This window comes from Perna viridis, chromosome 15, assembly GCF_037379345.1.
Source record: "Perna viridis isolate PV_CMFRI_1.1 ecotype Kerala chromosome 15, ASM3737934v1, whole genome shotgun sequence".
Classification (NCBI taxonomy): domain Eukaryota; kingdom Metazoa; phylum Mollusca; class Bivalvia; order Mytilida; family Mytilidae; genus Perna; species Perna viridis.
Window position 1 is genome coordinate 17,460,617 of NC_142459.1, and position 24,403 is coordinate 17,485,019.

At 31.9% G+C, this 24,403-nt stretch overlaps 1 protein-coding gene across 26 annotated transcripts; it reads left to right on the forward strand.

The window, feature by feature from the left end:
- Positions 1 to 2,180: 2,180 nt before the first annotated feature.
- On the forward strand, positions 2,181 to 22,382 carry LOC148597215 (carbohydrate sulfotransferase 9-like). Of its 26 annotated transcripts, XM_088563476.1 has the most exons (6): positions 2,181 to 2,309; positions 4,133 to 4,220; positions 12,478 to 12,546; positions 15,808 to 15,833; positions 17,909 to 17,953; positions 21,147 to 22,382. In XM_088563476.1, exon 6 carries the CDS (start codon positions 21,189 to 21,191, stop codon positions 22,215 to 22,217), a length of 1,029 nt encoding a protein of 342 aa, XP_088419602.1. In that variant the 5' UTR covers positions 2,181 to 2,309; positions 4,133 to 4,220; positions 12,478 to 12,546; positions 15,808 to 15,833; positions 17,909 to 17,953; positions 21,147 to 21,188; the 3' UTR covers positions 22,218 to 22,382. The 26 variants fall into 26 exon arrangements, with proteins under 26 accessions (XP_088419602.1, XP_088419599.1, XP_088419609.1 ...); XM_088563473.1 differs by lacking the exon at positions 15,808 to 15,833; XM_088563483.1 differs by lacking the exon at positions 15,808 to 15,833 and having other exon boundaries at positions 21,150 to 22,382.
- The last annotated feature ends 2,021 nt before the right edge of the window (positions 22,383 to 24,403 follow it).

The window sequence follows — 24,403 nt, forward strand, 5'->3', positions numbered from 1 at the left end:
GCACACATCCCAGTTGCTCTGTGGGTAGAGCGCTCTAGCCCCTGGCTAGGGTTCTGAGCACTATGTAGTCGCCTTTTACGACAAGCTTAACGCTGCTGCAGGCCTATTCTTTTAACACCCGGACCTGCACGCATGAAGAATTCAATATGTTAATACAATATTTTAACATAAAGGACACCTCTGACCGCAATTATAATATTTAAATTAACCTAGGAGCTAAGTCGTCACAAATATTGTAACACGTAACATTTCTACTTAAAAGGCATATTTTTCTAACACCTTATAATGCTGCATACAGGTTATACTTGTGCGTCTGTCATGGATATATTTAATAACTGGTTAGTAGGTATTCGTGACGTAAACCCCGAAAGTGTATAGATAGTTAATGTTTATTTGAAGTTCAGCTTTATGAAAAAAAAATATTTTCTAATTTTAAAAGATCTCAGCAACGCACGTGAGATGCCCTAAGTATGCTTTTTGATTAAGAAAAAATACATGTACATGCAATTCTAAAATTAATCACACTGCCTGGTTCATTCAGATCGACAGTTAATCGATATCGTATTCAGACATTTTATATAAACGTCTTAAGAAACATCTTTAAAAATCACAGAACCTTCTTAGTGGAGTCCAAGTTCCCTATTTACTTTAGTTACTTTGTATGTATGATTTTAGTTACTTTATGTTCTTTGTTGTGTATGTCTGTTTTCCATATCTGGTCTTTTCCCTGGATTACATTCTTTTAATTACCGCTATAACCTTGGTTTCCTTGATTACTCCTTCTGAATTGACTGATATATATATAGAAGGGTCTGAAAAATTCCCAACGATGTTAGAACTGTCACATTTGCGAAGCAAATTTTTGTCGTTCCCTCCGCGGGACTCGAACACGTACCGTTGTGACATCTATGGCAACACCGCCTGCACTATGTCCAGCGCCCTAGACCACTCGGCCAGCTAGGCTATAAAATATAGCTTTCGCTGGTCGGGTGAGACCTTCTCGTAGGATTAATCTAGGGCTGTAACTTAGTACACGATGTATGGTAGTACGGGACAGTTCATATAGGTGTTAATTTGTAGGATAGAGGATCAAATTAATGATGCATGTCACAACAAATAAATATTATACAACGTCTCAGAATGTGACGACTTTATTCTCTACACTGCTCCATCGGATCAAATTGATACAGGGAAGATAACGTAAACTTATAGAAGGGTCTGAAAAATTCCCAACGATGTTAGAACTGTCAAATTTGCGAAGCAAATTTTTGTCGTTCCATCTGCGGGACTCGAACACGTTCCGTTGTGACATACGTACTACCATACATCGTGTACTAAGTTACGGCCCTAGATTAATCCTACGAGAAGGAATCACCCGACCAGCGAAAGCTGTATTTTATAGCCTAGCTGGCCGAGTGGTCTAGGGCGCTGGACTTAGTGCAGGCGGTGTTGCCATAGATGTCACAACGGTACGTGTTCGAGTCCCGCGGGTGGAACGACAAAATTTGCTTCGCAAATTTGACAGTTCTAACATCGTTGGGAATTTTTCAGACCCTTCTATAAGTTTACGTTATCTTTCCTGTATCAGTTTGATCCGATGGAGCAGTGTAGAGTATAGAGTCGTCACATTCTGAGACGTTATATAGATATATATATATATATATATATAGCATGTACCATTTATCTTTTGACATTTCTTTAGGCTTAATAATCTTAAAACCTTCTTACATACTTTTTAAAATAAAATTTATCTTTTAATATTTTTTTTTAGGTGAAACTACCACAAATATCTCTGTATATGATAAACATATATACATAGTATTACTGTTTGCTTTTCTTGTTAGAAGCAATTCTCCAGAGAAAATATTTAAAATGGTAAAGAGTTTTAAAAAAAATCTCTTCAAACAGGACATACAATAGATAACAGTTTTTTTTTTATTTTCCTACTTACTGTTACCGCACAAATCCAAACTGAAAAGAGATTTATTTTTCTTTGTTAATCAATTGTAAAAAAATCGTTTGAAAGTCTTATTATATTCCTCATTGAATTTCAAACAATAAAGATATGCCGATTGACAAAGCGTGGCATGTCGCTTTAACACTGGATTTTAAAATCAAATCTTTTCTTTTAAATGTAGTAAAAAACATAAATAATTCATACAATACTCTTTTGTTACATTTGTAAACTCATAAAGGCCGATATACGTTTTCCGGTGTTATGTCCGACAACTCCTTGGCTGGTATAGATTGACATTTTATTTTTATATTTTGATCTACATTATTATTAAGGTGGTGTTGATTTTTTAACGGTAAGATTGTAGATACTCAGATGCTTGACAATTGAAAGTGTTAATAACAACAACATATAAAGGTAGGTCATGAATCATTACTATATTTTAATTGCAATTGCGATTGGCATATTTTCGGGGTAAGGACAATTTACAATGTAAGATCTTGCTATTATTGTAGGGATGAGATAATATATAGGTTTTTTTTCAGTAAAGAGTGGTCTTAATATGTTCTCATCTCGAAATGGTACATATTTGATTTTAAGCGGGATTTCGTAATCTTTATTTTCCCAAAAAAGAGTTGAAATCCAAAATGGATTGACGAAGTATTGGTTCCTCCATTGAAAGCTAAAACAAACTTGAATAAAGAAATAGTTCAGTATTTTAATCACCACAAGGTGGTTATATACGTTTAAATAACTTTTCTGCTTTAGAAAGCAGATGACGCAGTCCATGCTCCCAGTTTTTAGTGGAGTCCGTGTTGCTCATCTTTTGTTACTTTTTTTTTTTACTTAATTTTATTTATTTTATGTTCTTTGTTGTGTATGTATGTTTTCCATGTCTGGTCTTTGTTCCTGGATTACATTCTTTTGATTACCGCTATAACCTTGGTTCCCTTGATTACTCTTTAAAATCGCGGAAGTATTTAATTACTGACTTGGCATGGAAAAAATATAAATAGTAATTACACATTTCTTGGTAAAATTATAAAAACTCAAAAAGAATGAAAACAACATATATCATTTCTGAATTAACAGTAATTTACAAAATAAAGTACAACGTTCTTGATTGCTTCGCCTTGGAGACAAGTGATAGTTAAATATAACTATAAATCCTTACAATGATGTAAAGAGTTTTCAAGGGAACCAAGAGTCTATCAGAAATAAAAAAAATGTAATCAAGGGAGACAGACAAGACAGGGGAAAAAACACCGACAACAAAGAACATGAACTAACTGAAATGACATGTACAACAACAGATATTTTTTCCTTTTCCGTACACTACCTCCCGTTTCGAGATGTTTAATTTGTCATCTCCCGTTTTCTGTCCCTCTTCACCTCCTTGTACAAAATCTTCCCTTCCCTAAATATTCATGTATGGAGGTAAAGCTATTCATCCTTTTGCTGCACAAAATTCAAAATGACAACAAACGTTACGTTTTGTTTGTGTAACGGTACACATATGATGTACATCGTGTTGCAATTAAGTAATGGAATATGTAGCCATCTTTTTTGAAATTACTAATGTCTAAATAACAACTCAATTTTGTATCTCTTTATTAAGTCAACTTATTCGGAAGTGTGATAAGAAACATTAAGTAAGGAAATTAAAGTACCCGCTAGTATATATTTTTATAATGTTTGCTCTACCGAATGGCCATAGCAAAAATGTTTCCTCAATGACTATTTTGGTTCGCAGAAAATCTGTACATCACTACTTCATGGCAACACAACTTTAACATATATAATGTCAATTCATTTCATTAATAAATAGTTTTTTTTTAAAACATAAAGTTTGAGATAAACAAAGTTGACACTTTGATAATACTGTAATATAGTCATGTATGTAAATGCTTAAGTTGTCGAAATGGGATTTAAACATAACGAAATATACATTTTTGATTGTCATAGGGTCACACTGACAAATTAGTTTTTTAGATTCATGTCGAAATAGATTTTAACATATTAAGGGAAAGTAATGCGATAATGCAGACTGTGCACAAAATACTGATGGGGAAATAAAGGGTTAATTTAATGTACACTCGTAATTTCACTATCATTGGATACGTTGATATTATTTCGAAGAAGGAATAAAGTGATAAATATGTTTTCTGACGTTTACAGAGACTCAGGTGTCCAGTTGTCCAGTTGCCGACCTCAAAGGGATCATATTTTACAGCCAATCAACTGTGTATTTTCGGCATCTTCAAAAGTAAGTATCATATGTTCTGAATTGCATAAAGTTCTTATATGTACCTGATGTTTTTGTCGATCTCTGGTTAATTTAGACATGTATAATTAAGCATTTTCCATTGTCAATACACATATTAACATTTTGTATCCTTTGAGTAAGTTCTGAAATGACATGTCATGCCACAGGAAACGTACCATCCATATTTGTATCCCCGAGACCAAGCTCAGTGCAGCTGCAAATGTTCTAAACTACTCTTTTCAAACAACACAGTAAAAAAGATCTTTCGAAATTATTCAAATCAAGCTGTTTTACTTCACGTAATTGATTTTATTTTTCAAATCATTTTTACCAGAACAAAATTATTGTTTTCGAAAGCTGTCTGTGAACTTAAGGGTGAATGTTGAACGACATAATTATTCAAGGGCTTAAAATACATGTAGTATATCGTTCAGTTCAAGATTACGTAATATGAAAAATTGCCAAATACGATAACGGACTAAAAAGAATTGCGATCGTATATCTCCCTATTGCGATGAGATCTTAGAGGATCAATGAATCAAATCTAAAACAACTTTATTCTTACTCCAACTGATTTAGGACATAAGTGTAACCTTTGTTCTAAATTTGAATAGTCGGAAAGTAGTTTAATTGCCTTTCATTGAATTGATGCTACACATTTCTAAACGGTAATTTGTATTCTATATATTGATTATATGGCCAGGGACAAATGTAGTGATGAATATTACACCAATTAAACAAACAAGGAAATGGAGACTACATATTGACTATATGTTCACTTTTTTAATGTTTTTGTTGCTACTTAAGTACCTATCCGCATAACATTCAGACACTGCAAGTGGTAAAGTGATTCACTGTGAGTAAAAAAATCCCACCATACAGACGATGTTTTATTTTTCAGTCTACATATGCTATACTTTCACATAACGATAATAATTTCTGCTTTCAGAACTGCACGTTTCAAATTGCCAATTTCATGTACAATCTATATGATTTTTATCTCATAAGCGCAAAAACCAAATGAAAAAATAAGACTGGTTATATGATCGTTAACAGTTTCTGAACAAGAAATCAAATTCAGAAAGACTTCTACTCAATAGTATTATGTTTGTACAGTTGGATTTTTCGCCATCATATTCTCAAAGTTGTTCCAACAACTGCATGTCATTTAAAAAACACAATATCATTTTGTTTGATTGTAAACATAGTTTAACACGACAAGCAATTTGAACTTTTCATCAATTCCAATCATCCGTTGAATTAAAAAAAATAATACCATCTCAGTCCGAAAATACTAAGCTCATGTTTGTTTTGCACCAGGAAACCCTAAAAACCATTCAAATTGAAAAACGAAATATGAGATGCATGCTAAAATCATGTAATAAAGAACCCGTAAAAGTTGTTTTTTTTTTCACATTCCGTCTAATAGTTTCCAATAACATGTTGATAAGAAGATGCTACTTTCCTTCGGTCAACATGTGATGCAGTCCCTGTTTTGCATCAGGAAATCCCAAAAGCCATTCAGACGAAAAAAAAACAAACGTACTTGGTTTCGCATAATGGCATCATGTAAAAAAGAATATATAAATGTAAATGTAAATGTTTTCAAACAGGGATGTAATTATTAATCATAGATGAATATTTGTTTGATGAAACAATGATTGTGAAATCTGTGAAAATGCATACAAGAAAGAAAAAATACATTAAAGTGTGCTTTAAATGCCTTGATTTTTTAAACAAGATATGTTTCTCTGCAGTTCTTTTCCAAAGCCATGAAATAAAATACATCAGAATTCATTGAAAACAAAAAAAAATACTTCATCAAACATGTTTTTGCATCAGTTTTTTCGACTATTCTTTAATGATTAAATTTAGTTACTGTGTTACTGAAAAAAATGATAATAATGCCCTATATTAGTATTCATTGAAATTATCATTTCAATGAAACAGATGTTACTTAAGTGTAACCTAACACATCTTTGACAATATAAAACTCTTAGTAAAATGCATTGACGGTTTATTTACATTAAATCAAAACCTCTCTTTTTACAACAAATTAAATGTACTTTAACCTGTGAATCAAAGGATAGCGGCTATCAAAAGAATCAGGGACAACGACAAAACTCATTACATGTCTCATTCAGCGTGTTATCATAGGAAATACTGTACCGGCCTTTTAAAAGAAATTTCAAACTGACGTCAATGGTCTTTTATTTACCAGTCTTTATCAGTCTTTGTAAATAGAAGTAATCAGAAAAAGATTTATGCATGACAAAAACCTTTTTGTTTAAAAAATAAAATAAAATGAAATTATAATAATAAAAAAATAATAATAATAAAATATATTATACAGGTTGGTAAATGATAATTTGTAGTCAAGAAAATGAATCACGGTAGACTTCTTCGTCGAAAATAAAACTAAATGTGAATCGGTAAAGATTTAAAACAATAAATAAAAGAAATTAAACAAAAATACTGAATTAAATCGATGTATTCTAATCCATTTTGAACAGAAGTCTTCACTACTCTGACCAGGAAAATGTAAATATTAAGTTATTTTCCCTTGCATGCAATGTTTAAATACCAGTTGAATGTGTTTTAACATAAAATTGAAAACAGCACGCACTCTCTTTCGCCAAAATGAGACTTTCGATTTTTAAATTAACGGAATGACATTGTTAAAAATATCATTTAATCATGTAAACTTAAATACAAAGAAAAAAGAAAATACATGGCAGGGTCACACTCCAACTAAAACTTTTTTTTATTTTAATGAATCAATGATACGACTGTGAAGCCAGTTCAGCTACGTACACAGCATGTCGTTACCGTCTTCAAAAGCTACCTAAGATTAACTGATATTGTGTTTTATTTGTCTTTCATGCATTTCCTTCATTTTTTTTATTCTGTTTCATCACACAATTCATACAAGAGCCAAGTTTATATAAACGTTCGTGAAAAGATGAATAATCTTACACATCTTTCTCCGCTGTTACACTGGTTGTTCAAGAACTTAACTGAATTTTTGAAAAAAAAAAATATATAGTTCTATTGTAATCTTCTAGTCGAAACAGATCGTTTCAAAAGTAGGAAAATGCATTTTTTTCGTCTGTTTTATATGTATTTGTTCAGTTACATACAACTTACATTGATAGCTGTTATACTAGCATAACTAGTTTCATTAAGTAATAACATACATTGTTAACCATTCTGTCAGCGTTGTCCTATGTACACGGGCACCCAGTAAATATAAAGGTTTAATTCAATCATGAAATAAAAAAAAAAAATTTCATCGGAATAAAATACCTTTTTTTAACAAAGTATGATACAGTTAAGTAATATCACGTAAAAGAATCAGGCTGGCACATATTTTCTCTCAATTTAGTCTTTCTCAGATATACTCAACTCATCTGAGAAAACAACCGAAGAGCTATTTAAATCAATCATAACATCTGTAACATAGATATATATGATTGATAGAGAGGGAAACAATTGACATGAAGCTTCCCTGCCATCTTTCCATCTTTTATGACCTACCAATATCTTAAAAAAAAAAACACTTTGATGGTAATTTCGGGAGGTGATGGGGTATAAATCCGTAGATAAATCACTAACAAATGCATCCCTTCTAAAATTGATTTTTTTTTACCTTCAACGATTAAAGAGAAATAAAATATATAAAAGGATTGAAATTCATTGAGGAAATACAGATAACTCTTTGAGAGAATTTTAGTTGCCTTTTTTAGGAACTTTAAATTCATTTTCTGAGCCATTCATTGTCGATTTAAAAACTTTACACTATTTGCCATACATTTGATAAATTACATAGAAACAAAAAAAATATTTAGTGGGATCAAATTTACCCTATGCCACCAATATTACAGGATCTGCCTGATTTGTACATGGACAGCCACTTAATGATAAGTATTTGAAAGGATCACACACAATGCAAAAAAAATCATGCATGTCAAAAAATAATTCTACTAAAAAAAAAACAATTATTTGCCTTTGAGATGTTCATTTTAGTGCATTTCAATGAAATTGTTACCTAATTTACCAAAATGATATGGTAAGTATTTTTGTACTTGAATCTGATTGTGCAAAGATATGAATAAAACTTTCAAAGTGGTCATTGTTTTCATACCATGTTTAAACCATGCCTTATTCCCATAGAGATTCATATCTTATTGATGATCAAAGTTCTGAACATTATAAATAAACGTCTTTTAAAATATCCCTAACAATTACAAACCTTCCATATATCTATTTAAGAAGAATTATTTATCTCGAAATACCTTATAAGGTTTACCCATCCCAAAATGACAATCATGACATGGGAATAATAACATATTATTACTGTTCATTACCGTCTGAATGATTTTCATTTTTTTTTTATATTTTTAAAGCCAATTCATCAAAGAAATTTAAAATGGTGAAGGGATTTTAAAAAAAAATCAAAAAGGACTTATTATTGACATTAGTTTTTTTTTCAGATGACAATTTACCCACTCTTTGAAAAAACGTGTTGTATTATTCAATCTTAATTGGGACCATTGTGCTACGCCACAGGATGCTAAATTGTCCGTCCCTACCCTCTTCCCCTATTTCCAGTGGCAATCGAAATTCGTCGACCCTATAATCCTTGTGTCCCATCCCATTTTCCATTTCATCATTTTATCATCCATTACATGTTTCATCACCTTCATAAGCTACAATATTACTGCTTGGGTATACAATCAAACAAGCAGTCAATTCAGAAAGAGTAATCAAGGGAACCAAGGTTATAGCGGTAATCAAAAGAGTGTAATCCAGGGACAAAGACCAGACATGGAAACAGACATACACAATAAAGAACATAAAGTAACTAAAATCATACATACAAAGTAACAAAAGTAAACGAGCAACTCAAACTCCACTAAATACTGGGAGCATGGACCAGGTGCACCGTTAGGTTAAGCGTCCTCTGCTTTTCTAGAAACACCCGCCGAGTTGCTCATAAAAAGTCAAGTCCGGGGTAGACAAACAAGGAAAGGCAAACTATGACCCGTTGAATAAATCAGTTTTCATGGTGCTGATGGATACATCATAATGATCCACGAGTCCACGAGCGAAATTTGTTTTTCTTTGTGAATCAATTGTGACAATAATCGTTTTAATGTCGTATGAAATCTCCTATTGTACTCAGACAATTAAGTTAAGTCAAGTGTGACATGTCGCTTTAAGAACGGATTTCAAATAGAATTATCTGTTTTGTTTGTTTGTTTGTTTGTTTTTGTTTTTGTTTTGTTTTTTTTCAATATATTTATAAACATAAATAATGCTTCTTACAATACTATTTTGTTAAGCTGATATGGATTAATGTACATTTTCCGGTGTCATGTCCGAAAACACTTCAGCTACTATATACTGAAACTATTGTCTATTGTATTTAACGGATGATTTTAAATACATATATGATCAAAAATGTTTCTGTACCAACAATAGAAAAAAGGTAGTAAGAAATTATGACAGTTTTTTCTATAATTGCAATTGGCGTATTTTCAACAAAAGTGTTTTTCGCGGTATGAGATTTTACCGTTATTGTTGGGATGGGGTATGTAATAGTTTTTCCTTTGGTAATAAGTGTTTTAAATTAGTTTCCAACTCGAAATGGTAGATGTATGATTTTTAGCAAGCATATCAATAATTATCATAAAGAGTGGTGAAAAAGTTTAAATCAAAAATAAACTTTTGAAATCCTTGGAACACTTCTGATTTGAATATCAGCTGATATCTTGATATTATTTTGAAGAAGGAATCAAGTGATAATTTTTTTTTCTTGTGTGTGTTCAGCACCTTCAAAAGTAAGTATATTCTAATATATAAAAGCACTTAAGCACCTGATGCTTGTATGGATCTCTGGATAAGTTAGACATGTGTAATTAATCATTTTCCACTGTCAACAATGCGTAGTCTTTGAATAAGTTTCGAAATGACATGACATGTCACTTAGTACGTAGAAAAAACCAACCTCCCTAACATTGTGAACACGAAGCTCAAGTCAGCACTAACCGCTCAGTTCGTCCTAAACCTCTCCTCTACAACAAAGGAAAAAAAGCCTTTCGGAATTATTTCCTCGTTTGACTACCCTGGACTTGACTTTTTATGCGGGTGGGTGGACGCTTACCCTACCGGTGCACCTGATCCATGCTCCCAGTCGTTAGTGGATTCCAAGTTGCTCATTTGCATGTGATACTTTGTATGCTTTATTTTAGTTACTTTATGTTCTTGGTTTTGTGTGTCTGTTTTTTTTTTTTTTTTCATGTCTAGTCTTTGTCCCTGGATTACATTCTTTTGATAACCGCTTTATTCTTGGTTCCCTTGATTACTCTTTCAAATCAAGCTAATTTACTTCGCTTAACTCGATTCTCCAAAACATTTCAAACAGAGCAAAATTCTCATACCTCTTGCGAGCGCAGCCTGTGAACTTTAGAATGAGTTTTGGACGACAGAATAATACAAGTGCTAAGAATGCTATAAAGTTTAATAGAAAATACAGTAAACGAAAAGCAATACTAATATAACTAATACAAAATATTTATTCTAGATTACGTAACAAAATTTGAAAAATTGACAAGACCCGATAACGGTACTAAAAAGGTATACCTATTACACAAAATTTAAAACAACTTGATACTTGCTTTACCTGATTTAGAACATAAGTTTAACCTTTGTTTTGAATTTAAATAATCGAAAAGAAGTTTCATTGCATTTCGTTAAATAGATGTCATAGATTTGTTACGATAATTTGTCTTCTATCAATTGAGTATATGCCAAGCGACAAATGTAGGGATAAAGAGTATACCAATTAAACAAAATAGGAAATGTAGACTAAATATTGACTAAAATATACGAACAGTTATGAAGGCATTTTGTCTGTGCTTATTAGTATTACATTAGGATGTTTTGCTATCTTATTCTCTATGTAGTTTCAACAACTGCAGGTCAGTTAAAAAGTACAAAATCATTTTATTTGATTAATAACACATTTTAATACGACAAGCAATTGTACGGGATAAAATACTATCCGAATAATGCATGAAAAACTACATGTATGTCCGTACCGATGATATTTGGCGATTCTATCAAGTTTTAGTAAAATATGTATCGACATGGGAAGCAAAATAAAAATAAAAAGTTTGGATCGCAAAGAAAAACTCTGTATGGAAAATTCTTCATTGAAATATTCTTGAAAATTCTGTAGTATTCTAAAAAAAAATAAAATAAAGACAAAAAAGAATAAAAAAGTTTTTAAAAAATCACGCTTAAATACATAATTTAGAGAAGACAATTTTAATGTTATTTGTTTATGTCTTTCATGCATTATAATTCACCTTCTACGATCTCAGCAAAGAGTGTGGCTCCAATTACTTTGTCATTCGTTTTGCGCCAAGTAAAGGTGTAATACGATAGTTTCTGCATTATTCTAATCATGCTCGACATCCGGTCTTTAAAACCAGAATTTGGACAAAATATAATTGTCAGACGGCTTGTTTTACTTCGAATATTGAAACCATGTAACATTTCCGGTTGAATGAATCCAATTAAGAAAGTTTCGGGTGTCAGTTTCAACGAGTAAGAATACAATATAAAAAAACAAACAAGTGTTTCTATAAAACTGCAATTATTTTCAAAATCAATGAAAGAAAAGTTCAATACCTTATACACATATCATGTCTTTTCATCAATGCTTTTCTTCATCAGGTAACTGTGTAACCGCTTAAAAAATAAACAAGACCCTATATATGTATTCAATGAGATTAGTGTTTCACAAAAACAGATGTTACTAAATTGTAACCTAACACTTCTTTGTCAATAACAAAACTTTAAGTAAAATTCATGGACGCTCTAATTACATAAAATTCAATATCTATGAACATACATATTCAGACCTATTTAAAGTTCATATTACTACGTCGATAATTGAAAACATATTTGTTTGCCATCCATTTAATGAAAGATCAATTTATGATAAAAATGAATGTCCCTTTTGAAAAGATGTTTCTGCTGCATCTAACTTGGCATTTACCTACTACGCTATAATCAAAAAATATTACATGTACTCCATATTCGAGAGCAACAGTATCGCATAATACAAGGAAAGAAATAGTCTTATTCTACAAAAAGTGTATTGCAGATAGAAATAAGCAAAATACAATATATACGTATATTTCAATTTGTTTGTAAAAAGCTTTCTGAATGGTTGGTTTTCTTCCAGCAAACTTGGTACCATGATGTCATTAACATCGATTGGTTCACCCCGTGTATCAACAAATCTCAAATACAGGTAATACTCAATAAGCAGAAAGCGACTTTTATTTGTCTTTTTGTGTGAGAAGAGTACATGGTTTTCTCATAAATAGGGTTTGTACGTCTTGTTTCCCTTCCAGAATTTCCGAAATAGAACGTACTGAAATCCAAAAACCGATCTGCATGTTGTTGTTTACTTTCAGGAAATCGAAACGCTGCATTACAATGCAAAATCTTCAATCTATGTTTTACTTTACATTTCTCATCATGTTGAACTAGATATTTGTCATTTATTACACGAAAATATATTTTACTTTTAGTATTCAACTCAATGTTATGTTAATGACGAATCCCCATGCATTTGCATGGTAGACGAGGACCCATTCTCGTGAAACATCGGACTCAAGTGACGAGACTTGAGTCAAGTGACGAGACTTACATACCCTATTCAGACTTGATAACAGACGTGATTATCGTTATATAATAATGTAGCATATGAAGACCAAGAAAGCGTCTTTTGTGCTTTTCTTTTCTACGCCATGACAAACCTCTATATTCAAGATAAATGGACAATATTTGAATTTTGTTTTGATTCTAATTCAACCATCCAAATCGATCGGTTGAAACGATAATGTTTGGGGAAAAAAGACTAGTTCATTAAAATTGTAATTTCTTAAATAACCAATAATGAACAATGGATTAATTGATACTCTCGCTTTTAAGTCAAGCTGTTTCACAAAATTGACCCTTTAATTATATTTTCTATATTTTGAGTATATATTTTCACACAACGTAATGATCTTTCAAATAATGGAATGACTTTTTTAAGGTAAGACTGTCCAAATAAATATTAAAATAATGTATTGAAATATAACTGTTCGGTTGCATGTACAAAATGGTACAATTAATTGTTTGAGTAAAAAGCTTAAATTGAAATGGGCGGTTTAGAAGTTACTCATTGTTGAATGAATGTCACAATTAGCATAAAAAACTTAAATCAAAGGCGGTTGATAGCCGGCCATTAATTGATCTGACGGATCATAATTGATATTGTATGGAAAATACTGCAGATCAATTCATTTAAATTCCAAATACTATTTGTAGTATTCTCTTGTATCAAAGTTAGTGTCAATTACTTTTCTGTCTCGAAAAGAAAATCTAGCAAAAATGAAAACATTGAGGAGTCACGAGATAAAAAAAATCAAGGGGCCATCTGCTTGACGTATCATTTCAACAAAGTGATGACTGACCTTCCAACGATAAATGATGGATGACGGATCGCAAATTATCGGTATAAAGCCGGTGGGTGAAAATCGGCACAAATATGATACATATGTTTTCTAATGGTCTCATTTAAATGGGTGGAAACATTCTTGAGTTATTGCACAAAAACTGAAAAACAACACCTTTCCGCGAATGAATTTCAACAACTCGAAAACGACAAAAAGAAGGTAATTTCCAGAAACTAAAGTGAATTTTCAACTATAAATATATACACTCTCTCAAAACTCCCATTTAATTAGTGTAAGCGTTTTGCGTGCGAAAACGTGCAAGTCGATTAGACGGACAAGGGTATACCCCAAACTTTCAGCTACGGAAGCATAAAAATACCGAAACGTCACAAAAGAAACAAATAAAATACACCAGTGTTGAAATGATCTACATGAGGATAAAGTAAATCACAAATACAAACAATATAAGGAACACAAGACGTAACACAAAACGAAATCATTAGAAATCGGAATTTTAATGACAACCGCATAATGACCCGATGGTGTAAGCATGTTTTGCTCCGCCAGCGGTACAAGTCAAATTACAAAGGAATATAACTTTTTTTCTGGGGTTTTTCTTCACCATAAATCACTTTAATATGGACAAGTACTTAACATTATTAACATCAACTTAATGGCCACAATGGTATTACATCTCCGAATCTATTTATGGGCTCAAACTTATTTGAAATGATTCAGTTAATACAAAAGTGAAAAACGTTCTTATCAATCAGTTAACCGATTCGTGTGTTACATATGACATAGGAGTGACATTTAATCAATGTCACAAGATGTTACTTCTCATTTTAAAAGTTTCATAATAGAAAATCAAACACCCGCCTTTCACACAAAACTTATACATCAATATATAGAACATTTTACAATAATTTTTACAGCAATTTTTCGAATTTTGTTTATTTTACTGTTTATTTATATAGTTTATTAATATACAGCATAAAGAGCACAAAGGATGAGAACTATATTGAATATACGTTAATAGATACGTGAATGATAAAGACAAGTTCGATATGAATTTTAATGCAAGGTCTTAAAAGATTGTATTACATCGACCGTCTACAACAAACTATAATGCCTTTCCTTGTTCCTTTCATTTTGCTTCATTATTTCAAATAAAGCATGAGACTTTGCTGGAATCAAAATTAAAAATTACAATCTAAAAATTACAGCTGTATTCCCCTGTAATACAGAACTGACCAGGGTTGAATACAATTTACCAAAATTTTCTACTATTTAAAAAAATATTGATTAAAAGCGTCTTATAATCTCGAGGACTTTTTTATCTAATTTTTCCTGTAAATTCCTCTAGTTGTTCCGGGTAATAACTAGTTGTAAAAAATACACATATATATAAATAAACTTTCAATTATAAAGTAAATAATCGATAAGTATGAATTAAACAGACATACAGGTAATTAATCTACTAAAAGTTTCCTAAACCTCATTAAAATAATTCTCTATTTTTTTCACTCGTTCTTTTCTTGTATTCTTTTATAAAAATGGCGGAAACATTTACATTTTTTTTTATTTTTGTCCGGATATATGATAAACTTTGTAGATAGAAAAAGCAAGTATTGTCAATATATAGTTGATAAAAAAATACTTTTCATCAGCAATCTTATATCCCAAGACAATATGTTCTAGTTTAATATTATAATTTATGCCAGATTTTCTAAAGACATTATTAATCTCATTCCAGAATGGTTTTAAGTATGGACATGAGACAAAGAAATAAAAAAAAATTTCCTGTTGACAAAAATTACATAAAGGATTTGCAATATCTTCCATTGAAACAATATTGTTTTTTGTTTGAATGATATATTGTATCAACTTCCATCTAAATTCTTTGAATTTGTTTTCTGTTAAATAGTTAAATATATAAAGCTATAGATTATCCTTGACAAATGTTTCATGAGAACTGAAAATTCCCACCCATTTCTGAAAGCCAATAGAATCTTCAAATTTATCTTTAACTAATGATTTGTAAAATATGTTGTTTGTAATTTTAGCTACATCTAGAAACGAACGTTTCCAGGTAAAGCTTTCTCTCATAATATTCACTTTAGTTTTAATAGATTCATTTGTCTTTAAGAGAAGTTTCCATTTATGCGGTATAGCTTCTTTCAGAATATTTAATTCTGCTATTATGACGTTTGTTGAAAACAACTTTCTCGGAAATTTGATTTTGATCATCTAGAATATCATTTATGTATATAATATCCATTTTAATCCAATGTTCGAAGCAGATTGACTGATTTTTGTATTTAATAAATCTATTACACCAAATAAGTTGTTTCCTGATCCCTATAAAATCTGAAGGATCTCTATCTTGACCATCCCCAGCAATAATCCAACATTTAACTACCTCCCTGTAGAATTCGGGGATATTTTGAAGTAGCTTTTTTATACTAGCTAAATCAATGTTGGCTTTGAATATCAACCAATTGTACCCAATACCATTAAAATATTTCATTGGAATAACTTTCCAATTGTCAAGATACCCAACCACTAATTTTTAACCCAAGAAGCTTTTAAGGACATACAATAGCTTCTTAAATCAATCATATTCAATCCCCCTTCTGGTATGAACCAATGATAAAGTTTCTTTTGACTTTATCGGGTTTGTTTTCCCATATAAAACTAAAGCATTTATTTTCCATTTCCGTTATAATCTGTTCTGGTATCACAGTGACCAGACAAGTAAAGGTAAATAAGGGTATAATTAATGCTTTGATTATAAAAATTCTCCCTAAAATAGTATGCTTTCTTTTCTTCCAGGCTGCAAACAGCTTATGCATTTTTTCTATTCGTTTATCCCAATTTAATCTAGAGCATTCTACCTTATAATGTCCAAAATATATCTCTGAAACCTTTATCGGTATGTCGGTCCATCCTATCCCAGCAACCTTATCTTTACATGATTTAAGATTTCCGACCCAGATTCCTTCTGTCTTTTCTTTATTGAGCTTAAGCCCAGAAAAAGATTCAAAAATGTCAATCTCGTTCATGGCTTTCTCCACATCGTTTTTAGACCTACAAAATAATGTAGTATCATCAGCCAATTGAGAGATCTTAATACACCTATTTTCCTTATCTAACTTGATTTGAATGCCTTTAATATTTTGATCTTTTCTGATACGAAGCGCCACGATTTCCACAGCGAGAACAAATAACGAAGCTGATAAAGGACATCCTTGTCGAATGCCTCTAAAATTCTTTAAAGTTTGTGATACCCACCCATTATTTATTATGCATGTTTGAATATCTGAATATAATGTTTGACCCACCTAATAAACGAATCATTGAAGCCAAAATGTTTCAGAACTGTAAACATGAAATTCCATTCAAGAGAGTCAAAGGCCTTCGAGAAATCTATAAAAACTATAGCGTCATCTATCATATTTGTCTCGGCATAATCAATCACATCTTGTATCTGTATTAAGTTAAAACCTATAAACCTATTTTTGACATAACCAGTCTGATTTTCGTTAATGAGTTTTGGTAACACAAGTTTCAAACGTTGTGCTAGAACGTTTGATAATATCTTCAAGTCTACATTTAATAAAGAAATTGGACGATAGTTACTAATGTCTAAGGGATCTCCTTTCTTAAACAGAAGATACAATACACTTATTCTCTGGGAAATCTTTCCCTTCTTGAGCCTAAGCACGTTCACATTTAATTTACTAAGATTCATAATTGTGTAGTATCAAATCATTTAAATAACACAATCACATTACATAAATACAATTTCACCTTTGACCCGCACTAAAAATACAGTGACAGGTAAACAATCTCACTTTCAAAAACATCATGTCGATAAAGTAATAAGTAGTACACATCAAAAGACGAATAAAATTCTACTTTAATTTGAATAACATCAGATTCTCTCATCTCAGATTCTATAACAACATTAAAATAGTGGATATACTTATTATAATAATTTAGTTCGATGATATTGAAATAATTATCCAATTTTACCGACGAAAATTTTGTGACCACGTGTATTTGGAGTGAAATTTTGTTACAAATTGCTACTTAATATGAAATTGATACACATGGATAAATTAATTTATGAATTAATTCTTTAATTAAAAATGTGAACAACAGAAAGCCGTAACAGACTACACAGGATACATTTGTTCGCTGTAGTAGGTAAGCATAATTTATTCGTACTAAATTTATCCGTCGCTTCAGTGCACAAGAGACATTGGTTGCACGCTTTTCTGCAAATAGGTGGATTCCAGAAATTTATAATCAAAACAAAATTCTGCTGATTGGTGTTTGTGTTGCCTTTTACAACCTTATCGTTGATCTGAATCTGCAATATATTTAGCATTATGATTTTAATTAATGCAAATAGATTATGAAAATAAAGTTGATCACGGATTTCACACATTTTACCCATTTCAAAAATTTGTACAAAGGTACATGTATATAAAAAACCATTATTTACATGTATAACATGTAATTCATACATAAATATAATAAGCATAATTTTGAAAATATTACAATAATAACAACACTGAAGTATTCCACATATGTTTACTCTGTAAGAGAGCTACATTTTATTAATTTTGTTTTTTATTCATTTTTAGCTACTTAATTAATATACTCAAGATTAAGGTTTTTTTGTACCAGGTTTTCCTGCAGTGTCCTCATTATTAGGTGGTGTTGGTGGTGTATGGTATCTTGGTGTTTGTCTTCCTGCCATCTGAGGTGTTTGTACATGCCTGTCCATTGGCCCTTGATTTTTGTGCTTTTTTGTACCACTACCTTGTTTATTTTGACGGTTACCTTTGTTTTCATTTTGTTTTCCAGGCACTGCCTTATTATTTTGCCCTCTATTTGGTTGAACCTCTACATTTTCAGTTTTCTCAACTTCTGTAATGTCTGTATCAATCATAGCATTTGCTTCATTTTCAGAGTTAGTTTCAGCCTCTACGTTCTCTTCCCTAAACGCTTTAGGGCAATATATCAATTTATGTCCTGTCTCATGGCAAGTTTTGCAGATCCAGTCATTTGGGCATTCGTATATTAAATGATCTGGACTCAAGCATTTGTGACATTTTTTATCTGTTTCTGCTGACAATTTTCCTTAAATTCTTGTTGTCCTGCATGAAACACTAGAGCCATATATTTCCCTATTTGTAAGTTTCTTGGTATGGGCATTTTCAGGACTTTACTTATCACAACTCTATTTCCAGTTTGACAGTCTGTTAACTTTCCATTTACCCTTAGCCTTTCTCGTGAAAAATTAACTATTTCACATCCATTTAAGGTCAATGTGCGTTTAATCTGCCCGTCATCCGCTGAGATAGGGACATTTTTCACTGTAATTTTGATGGTATCAGGTGTTAAAATACCAGGGTTATGAGGATTTTGCGAGTACAGAGGAATCTTCCTGCCACAAAGATTGACCCCTGTCACTAACATAGACAGTCTGTCCTCCTCATTATCGAGATACACCCTCCACATTTCTCTAACTCTCTGAATTCCCTTCATGCGCTAAGGCGGGATTTGTTGTCCTATGGCTTTATATATCTCTACGTTAGTTAGCCATAGAGACCTTGGGGGCTTTGTTCCGCCGTGTACATCGGTATCTTGAATAAAAATAGGCTTGGCAAAGTTACTTGGATCATATTTGTCATCAACATTCGTCTTATGTTGTGAGTGTTCATCATTTAAAGTGTTGCTATTAATTACAACTACGGAATATGATGCCATGTTTTATTTGTTTTGAATTGGCGAGCTCGCTTCAGGACTATTTTCATCTAAATTTGTGCTTTGCAAACCTTCTAGGAGACATTTAAGACAATCTCTGTCCATCTGTTTACATAACTGCTCAATATCTTTATCCATTTTGTCTTCTTAATAATGATTTGTGATTAATGATTTAATCACATTTATATGCGGGGTAAAGTCTCGGTCGACCTTAGCCGCCCTTGACACTTCCAATCGTTTTCCTAAATTCTATAATATTAATCCTACGCGTTTAAAATTACACTGTACTACTACGGTCGAGACCACTTGAATTCTAACGTAATGAAGAATGTCACGCCTCCAAGACCAACTAAGGAGCATACAAATCCGTTTAGGTGTTATCAAATGAACAAACGCATCATTTACCATTGTCCACCACTACAACAGTATTGACAGTTTCTCACGTGTAAATTGTAATTAAACTCCTTATCTTTTTACGTTATATATTAGTTCCTATTCAACATTATTTTGAATACATATTGAGTTTGTGATATTTTATCGATTCTACACTCACGGAAAAAAAATAGAAATTTGATCTCGCCGAATAAAACATTTTCTGTGGTATCACAACGCGTTTTAACTTATTTTTGCTTTTAGTAAATAAATATGGTACTGACAGATAATCGACTTTAAAATACTGTGAAAGTACTTTAGTTCGTGGAATTTTAATTATTTAATCAATTTTTAACTAAAAAGAAGAAAAACAAGTTCGTGTATTCTTTAATTCGTGGTTGTGAGATTTTTCAGTATACATTTCAATTGAAATATCTTTCTCTTTTTCGTTTGGAACTAAATTTAGTGGTTTGGACTTCCCACGAAAACCACGAAAATTGATACCCAGCGAACAATATTACTTTCACATTACTACTTAATGCAGTACTTTTAATATTCTTAGTCAAGAAGATGACAATAATGAAAGTTGGTATCGATTGAAAATGCGCCTAAAATCATGATAAAACACGTGAGAAAAACTTATAGTAGTCAAGTAATAATGTCGTATTCAGTTATCTGACTGACTTCATCGGTAGGTCATTCAAGAATCACCCCAGCAGGTATACAGGTATTTAATGTCAATATATAGTTAAAGCTCCCTACCTATCTATTTTATCGGTTGATTGATTGATTGATTGAGTAATCGTATTATTACGATGTAAGTCTAAAGTGTTCATCATTTAAGGACAATAACGGATCTAGAAAACAGACATATTGAAGTTTAGCCTATCCTCCATTCTAACACATTGTTCTGGCTTCGTCTCAATATATCGTCCCCCCCCCCCCCCAAAAAAAAAAAAAAAAAAAAAAAAAAAATTCGGCTTATTATTCAAAATGTGATTGTCTGAATTCGCTAGTAATTATACACCTGACCCTCCGCACTCAAGGCGAACGTGCTATCATAAAATGTTTGTAGCTTTTTTTAACTGTTCTTATGACATCCCATACGGTGGCCAGTGAAGAGATTTCCCCTCATTTATGTTTCAGGTTTTGTCTGTAAATAATCTTTACATCCACAACGACTGTAATACAGTATACAACTATACGCATGGGAATAACGACACTTTCTCTTTTTATGTCTTTTTTTTTTCAGAAGAAAAAACTAGTTAACCATTAAAACGAAGTAATAAAAAACATGTTTCGGATCGGAGGACGAATAACTGTAGCGTGTTTGGCTTTGTTCTTATTTTCCTGGGTATATAAAAACCTTTCAAGCACAATGACCGTTACATTTTTTGAAAAACAAACTCAATTGGAAGATGAAGATCTTATGCGTCAATTTCAAAGATTATTTAACAAGACGTCATTATCAGGAATAAGACATTACACAAACCCGGAACTAGAAGTAACAAATACAATAGAAGCTGACCAGAGTGTTCTTTCCAATACTCCTATTGCAGTTTTTACTTCATCCAAGCATGGTGTCACAGTTATGGGCCAGATTTCTTTGCAGATAACAAAAGTTCGAACAAATCTGTCAAAAGACGAATTGGGAATGATTAAGCGCGGTTTCTACGTATCGCCCATCGTAAACAAGAAATACAAGTTAATTTTATTCTGGAATGAAAAATCGGCATGCACCTATTGGAAACGAATAATGCAGTTTCTTGAAGGCCTCAATCTTACAGCTTTAAAAGGAGAAGTTCACAATCCCTACGAAAACGGATTGACATATTTATATGACTATAGTGATGAAAACGTAACCTCCATGATCCTGGATAATACATGGACAAAAGTTGCATTTGTTCGTGAACCGAGGGAGAGAATTCTATCGTGTTTTTTCGATAAGGTTTTAAGGGAACCCCATTTTAAATTAAAGTGCAATAAGACCATTACATCGTTTGAGGTTTTCTTGAACGAAATAAAAACTTGTAAAGATCCACATTGGGAGTCACAAGTCCGAGCGCCCATATGGTTGTATAAAAATATGTTTATTGGTAAAATGTCAAATATAACAGATTTCACGGTTGATTTACTTAAGAAAATTGGTGCCTATACAACAGACATACAGTCAAAATTAAGAGAATTCAGGAAAGCACATTATGCTTCAAATGCAGGGTCTATTTTGCAACAGTATTATAACGATACAAAACTGGAAGATACAATATTCGATATGTACAAAGACGATTATGAAGTGTTTGGATTTGATAAAAACTATTTGTGACGAATGTATTGAAGTATTATTCCTGTAAATATTGTAACGAAAGTCTGTTTTTCCTAAGGTGAAAACGACAAACTGTCTTCTCCAGTCACGATGTTGTTGTTGTATAAATTTGTATCATGTACATTTGTACATTTCTTTGAAATGGCATTAAACGGCGAGATCAAATTTGATTTCATTTCAGTTGGTGATATGCCGATTGTACTTTCACTTATATGCAGTATGCAGAACTTTTTGTGATCTTTTCCCTCCTTTAAGTTAGACATTAAAAGTTTTGCACTCTGAGACTATCTACCAAGATTGTAGAACATTATATTTAACTGTTCCTCCAGTTAACTATTTTTATGTAAAAACATCTTTTCAACCTAGTATTTTGTTTCCGTTCCCTCGGCATCAGCACATTCTTGTACAACTGCATTACAACTGAGGTCAACAACAACAGCAAAGAAGTGTATGAAAATATATTTTCTAGTGCAATCACTTTCGTTTCATGAAAAACTTGTAGAAATGTGTTGAATTATTTATTACTACATTGTAGTAGGAGACAGTTTTTCATTGGCAAAATAAGTTATGACACATTTAACAAAACGTTTGTGTTTGTTAACATCCAGTACTGTTTAACAAATACGGCTGAATTTCACAAATAACAAAAACAACCTTCTCCTCTTTTTAGATGAGGTACACAGGCAAAATTATTTCACATGATTTTCACTTGAATTGAGCAAATAAAGTAAGTTCAACTGTACTGGAGATTGATCATTGTGTATTATTTCGTGGCAACGTAACCACATTTTAATAAGTAACTAATGCTATTTACCCATTTTGACGGTTTTTTTTGTTTTGTTTTTTTTTTTTTGTTTTTTTGTTGTTTTTTTTTGTCCTTGTGACATGCTCACACTGTACCTATTATGGCCACTATGGACATTCGAGGTTTCTCTAAGCCATATATAAAACCCATAATTCATCATTTTACTTCGAAAAAACTGTACCATGTAGGACGGAAGGACAGATGGAATGACGGAATGACAGACGGATAAACAGACAAGGTGATTGCAATAAGTAAAGTTAAGGAATTGGTCTACATGTGTGATAGATATCAACATGTCAAAATGAACATACACGATAAAAAAAATAATATGTAGTAACTAAGGTATTCTGGTAAATTTAATTAAACAGTACGCGTTAAAAAAGTTTTCAATGTCATGTCTGCTTAAAAATACCTAATATACCATATACCAAAAAACAAAAATAAAAAATAAAAACGACAATGCATGTTTTGTAGAATTTGGCATGGCTTTATTACTTATTCTTTTGTGATTGATATGTACATGTACCGAAATCTACTTCTTCACATCAAGCAGCAGACGTCGGTTTCACAAAAAAGTCGTAAGTGTGAAATTGATCGTAAATCATGACGTTACAATGCTATTTAGTTTATGACGTCATTACTTCCGATCAATTTTACACTTCCAACTTCTTGTGAAACTGCCGCCAGACATATACTTAGGTAATTTTGTGTGGATTAGTAAATATAATAACTTTATTTGTATTCATCATGTGACAAATCTGCTTTTCGTGTAACATCTGTCTTTTGCCCGAGAAATTCCGCCAGAGAATTAATTAATTTTGTTACATGGGCGTGAAATGTCCTTTTTCAGGAACATACAATGTAGCTACACCTAAATGATGTGTACTCAAAACAAATCATTAGGATCGCGCCCACTGAGAGGTGGCATTACGACAAGGGGTCTGGGGCCAATTACCATTTTCTGACACTTCAATTACTGTTAGAAAAAATATATTTCATGAGACTCAGTATGCATTTTTGACTGGTATATGGATATATTAAGGCTCTGACTGAAATAAATATTGTCTTGTCAATACCTACAATTTCAATGACTTTGACTACCTTTAGCACGAGGCTCGGATGAGCTTTTTCAATTTCTCATCGATCCCTGTTTTCACCCATAGGTCACTTGTAGATGCGAAAAACCGGTGTGAAAAATATTAATACACGGCAAGAAACATGACGTGTCTTCAATAAACGGCGGCTCCGCCGAGGAAACTCTCATGACAAAGAATAAAATTGCATGCAGGCCCAGCGAAATACATTGTAACAGTACATGCATGACTATATTAACAACATGAAAGAAGACTTCAGTATAGAAAAAAAAAACGTCTAACAGAGG